General features: G+C 38.1%; 1 protein-coding gene across 1 annotated transcript in view; it reads left to right on the forward strand.

Annotated features, from left to right (window-relative positions):
- The window catches only part of Nbeal1 (neurobeachin like 1), a 162,706-nt gene that overhangs the window by 78,666 nt on the left and 80,234 nt on the right, over nt 1-3,806 (forward strand). Inside the window, exons 21-22 of the mRNA XM_021162943.2 lie at nt 1,807-1,966; nt 2,076-2,178. Coding sequence (XP_021018602.1) covers nt 1,807-1,966; nt 2,076-2,178 — 263 coding nt within the window. The remainder of the gene's footprint in view (nt 1-1,806; nt 1,967-2,075; nt 2,179-3,806) is intronic.

Consider the following 3,806-nt stretch of genomic DNA (forward strand, 5'->3'; position numbering starts at 1 on the left):
AAGTTCTAGGAAAGCCAAGGACACACAGAGAAATAATTTCTCAAAAAAAAAAAAAAAAAAAAAAAAAAAAAAAAAAAAAAAGACACAAAATAAAAAAAAAAAAAAAAAAAAAAAACAGAGAAAGAATGAATCTGGTCTGAAGCTCCTATCAGTAGAAGACTACCATTAAATGTCAGAGAAGTTAGGAAATTATTGAAGAACTTCACCTTAAAATTACTGAGATTATTTCATGTGACCAAAAATGAGACTCTTTTGTACAGCCAAATTAAGGTCTTTTTCTTATAGTATACTTTCAATTGGTATACAGCAGAGGGTCTTTTCCACCGCCAGTTGTTAATTTAGCATGCAGACTGTCTTAGCCAATTTATGAAGATCAGATTTTAGACTACTAAACAGATGAGGAAACATAGTCGTATTGAGAAACTGATACTTAACAGATTCCTATTCTAAACCAGTATTATATGATCAGCCTAGGATGCCATTATACAAAGTTTGTAGCCTGCTTTCTGGTGAGCTACCAGTTTATAACTCTTTTGAAGCTTTCTCTCTACAAGATTATTTTATAATGCTGTTGAAAGACCTTCCTACAAAGTTGTTGTATCAGTCTTCAGTAGAAGTCATTTTTCTGAGTTTAATTTACTTAGCAAAACAGTTGGGAGAAATGGACACAGTCTTGTCTTTCTCAGTGTTGTGAAGGGAAAGGTGTGGCAGGAAGCTATAATACAGTTAAGGATAATACCACTATGGCTGTAGCTTTCAGAGGGCCCTGGAAAGAGGAACTCTGAATGTCAGAAGATATATCCTTACTCCATGTGCACTGATTGGATTGTCTTTATCTGTGGATGGGAGAATAATTCTTCTTTAAAGCTTGCTCGACCTCTCTTTCTCTCTGTCTCTCTGTCTCTGTTTCTGTCCCTTCCTTCCTTCCTTCCTTCCTTCCTTCCTTCCTTCCTTCCTTCCTTCCTTCCTTTCATGTGCATCAATGTGTTCTCTGAATGGGAACTGGAGTTACAGACAGTAATGAGCTGCCATGTCGGTGCTAGAAGAGCAGCCAGTGCTCTTAACCTCTGACCCATCACTCTAGCCCCTTTTAGAGAATTTTCTAAGCTCTGTCATATATTGGCTCATGATGGTTTGCAGCTTCCATTCCTTCATCTGTTAGATCATAGATTCTGTAGCTAGACTGCCTGAGCTTAAAACTTTTGCTAGATGAATTGTATGGAGATGCTGTTTCATTCCTTAGATTCACTATCTGTAAAATAGGAATGATAATTTCTTAGAGCTTCTGTAAAAATTTAGAGTGATAAGGCGTTTTGAGCATTTAAAAAAGGGTGTGGAATAAAGAAAATATGATTCAGTGTTAAATCAGAAAGACTAATGATTTAAGTTATTTATATTTTCACCGTCTTTTACTCTTATTTTTTTTCAATTTTTTTATTAGATATTTTCTTCATTTACATTTCAAATGCTATCCCAAAAGTCCTCTATACCCTCCCCTGGTCCTGTACCCACCCACTCCCACTTCTTGGCCCTGGCGTTCCCCTGTTCTGGGGCATATAAAGTTTGCAAGACCAAGGGGCCTCTCTTCCCAATGATGGCTGACTAGGCCATCTTCTGCTACATATGCAGTTAGAGACACGAGCTCTGGGGGTACTGGTTAGTTCATATTGTTGTTTCACCTATAGGGTTGCAGACCCCTTCAGCTCCTCGGGTACTTATTTTTGGATGTTCTGAGTTATTTGAATTTATAGCTTCATACTATTATTTAAAATGACCTTTATGAAACTCTTTTCTGTTAAATTTTAGGTGCCAGGTTCTCAAATGGATGTTAATGTATTGATGGCAATTCAGTTACTAATTGAGCAGGTATCATTAGAAAAAAACACACTGTTGCTTCAACAAATGTATCAGTGTTTACTCTTTGACTTCCGTATTTGGAACCGTGGAGATTTTCCTTTTCAGATTGGTAAGTCCAAGCTATCAAATAAAATATTATACAGTTGTTTTTGGAATGTATGACCATCTGTGTGACTTTATTCCAGTTAAGTTATTTTTATATGAATATTTTATTTTAGGCCATATACAGTATCTTTCGACAATCATTAAAGACAGCAGGAGAGTTTTCAGGAAGAAGTATGGCGTGCAGTTTCTCCTGGACACACTTAGGATTTACTATGGGTATGACATCTTTGTTCCTTCTCAGTTTAGCTGCTGGGTTTTGTCTGACACTTGACTGAGTGTGTATGTAGCATGCCCAGCAGTTCAGGAACTCCGAGACTCCAGAGAAACAGGGTAATGTAGACTAAACTGATAGTGATAGACTCACATTTACCAGGTCTGTATGTTGGTTTTATTAGTTGTGTGGTGTTACTCAAATTACTCAAACTGTCTGTATTTAAGTGTTTTCATCTGTCTAAAGCAGATTAAAAAGTGACTATGACCTGTGATGGTTTTGAGAACTAAATAAGTTAGTATGTTAAGACACATACAAGTGTCTGATTCTTATTATTATACTTTTAGTTGTATAATGAATATTGTAATAATTTAATTTTTTCATTCAAACTCTTAAAATGTCCCTTAGTGTAAAAGAAGCAAGTTTGCTATGCTACTCATTTGGTAGAGTACTTTCCTAGTAAACAGATTCATAGACACTGTGTTACTGCATGCCTGTAGTGCCAGCATTTGGGTATTAGAGGCAATAGGATCAGAAGTTCAAGGTTATTCTCAGCTCCATAAAGAGTGTGTGTGTTGTAGTGTATATGTCCATGGGGTGGAGGGGAGTATATGTGCATATGCTATGGATGCCAGAGGCCAACTTCTGAGTGTTGGTTCCACTCCCCTTTTTTTATTTTTATTTGTTTGAGACAGGGTCTCTCTGTATAGCCCTGGCTTTCCTAGACTGACTCTGCCTCACAGTGTCACCTTTAATGCTATGATTATAGGTGTAGACACCATGCCCAGCTTCTGGTATCCTTTTTCTTTGAGCTGAGGGCCAAACCCAGGGCACATGCTAGGCAAACACTGTATAACTAAGTTAAATCCCTAACCTCTCTAGTATATTTTTTCTTTAAAGAAATAAATCTTTAAAGAAATAAATCTTAAGGTTTATTTATATTTTTAACTAAAATAAATTCCATTTATTTAATTTATTTTTTAACGTATGTTCGTACACTTGTTACTCTCTTCAGACAAACAGATGAAGTCATCAGATCTCATTACAGACAGTTGTGAGCCACCATGTGGTTGCTGGGAGTTGTACTCAGACCTCTGGAAGAGAGGTCAGTGCTCTTAACCCCTGAGCCATCTCTCCAGCCACTCCGGTATCCTTCTTCATTGCTCTCTATTGGTTTTTGAGGCAAGGCTATTATTACACCTGGAGGCCATCTATTTGGCTTGAATGGATATCCAACAAACCCCTAGAAAACCTCTATCATCCTTTCCCCAACACTGGCTGCCACACTCTCCACTTCTGGGCACTTCAACTCTGAAATTTGGGGTTGCATAGCAAGCACTTTATTGATGAAGTGAGTCAGCTTCCCAGGCCATGTGTGTGTGTGTGTGTGTGTGTGTGTGTGTAGAAGCCAAAGGGTAACCTTAGATGTCATTGTCCCTCAGATTCTATCCACTTGGTTTTTTGAGACAGGGACTCTCCTGCCCTGTCACTCACTATTTTGCTAAGGTGTATAGTAGCAAGCCTCAGGGAGTTACCTGTTACTACCCTCCTCCAGCTCTTTACTACCCTCCTCCAGCTCTTTACTACCCTCCTCCAGCTCTTTACTACCCTCCTCCAGCTCTTTACTACCCTC

Source organism: Mus caroli, chromosome 1 (genome assembly GCF_900094665.2).
Source record: "Mus caroli chromosome 1, CAROLI_EIJ_v1.1, whole genome shotgun sequence".
NCBI lineage: Eukaryota > Metazoa > Chordata > Mammalia > Rodentia > Muridae > Mus > Mus caroli.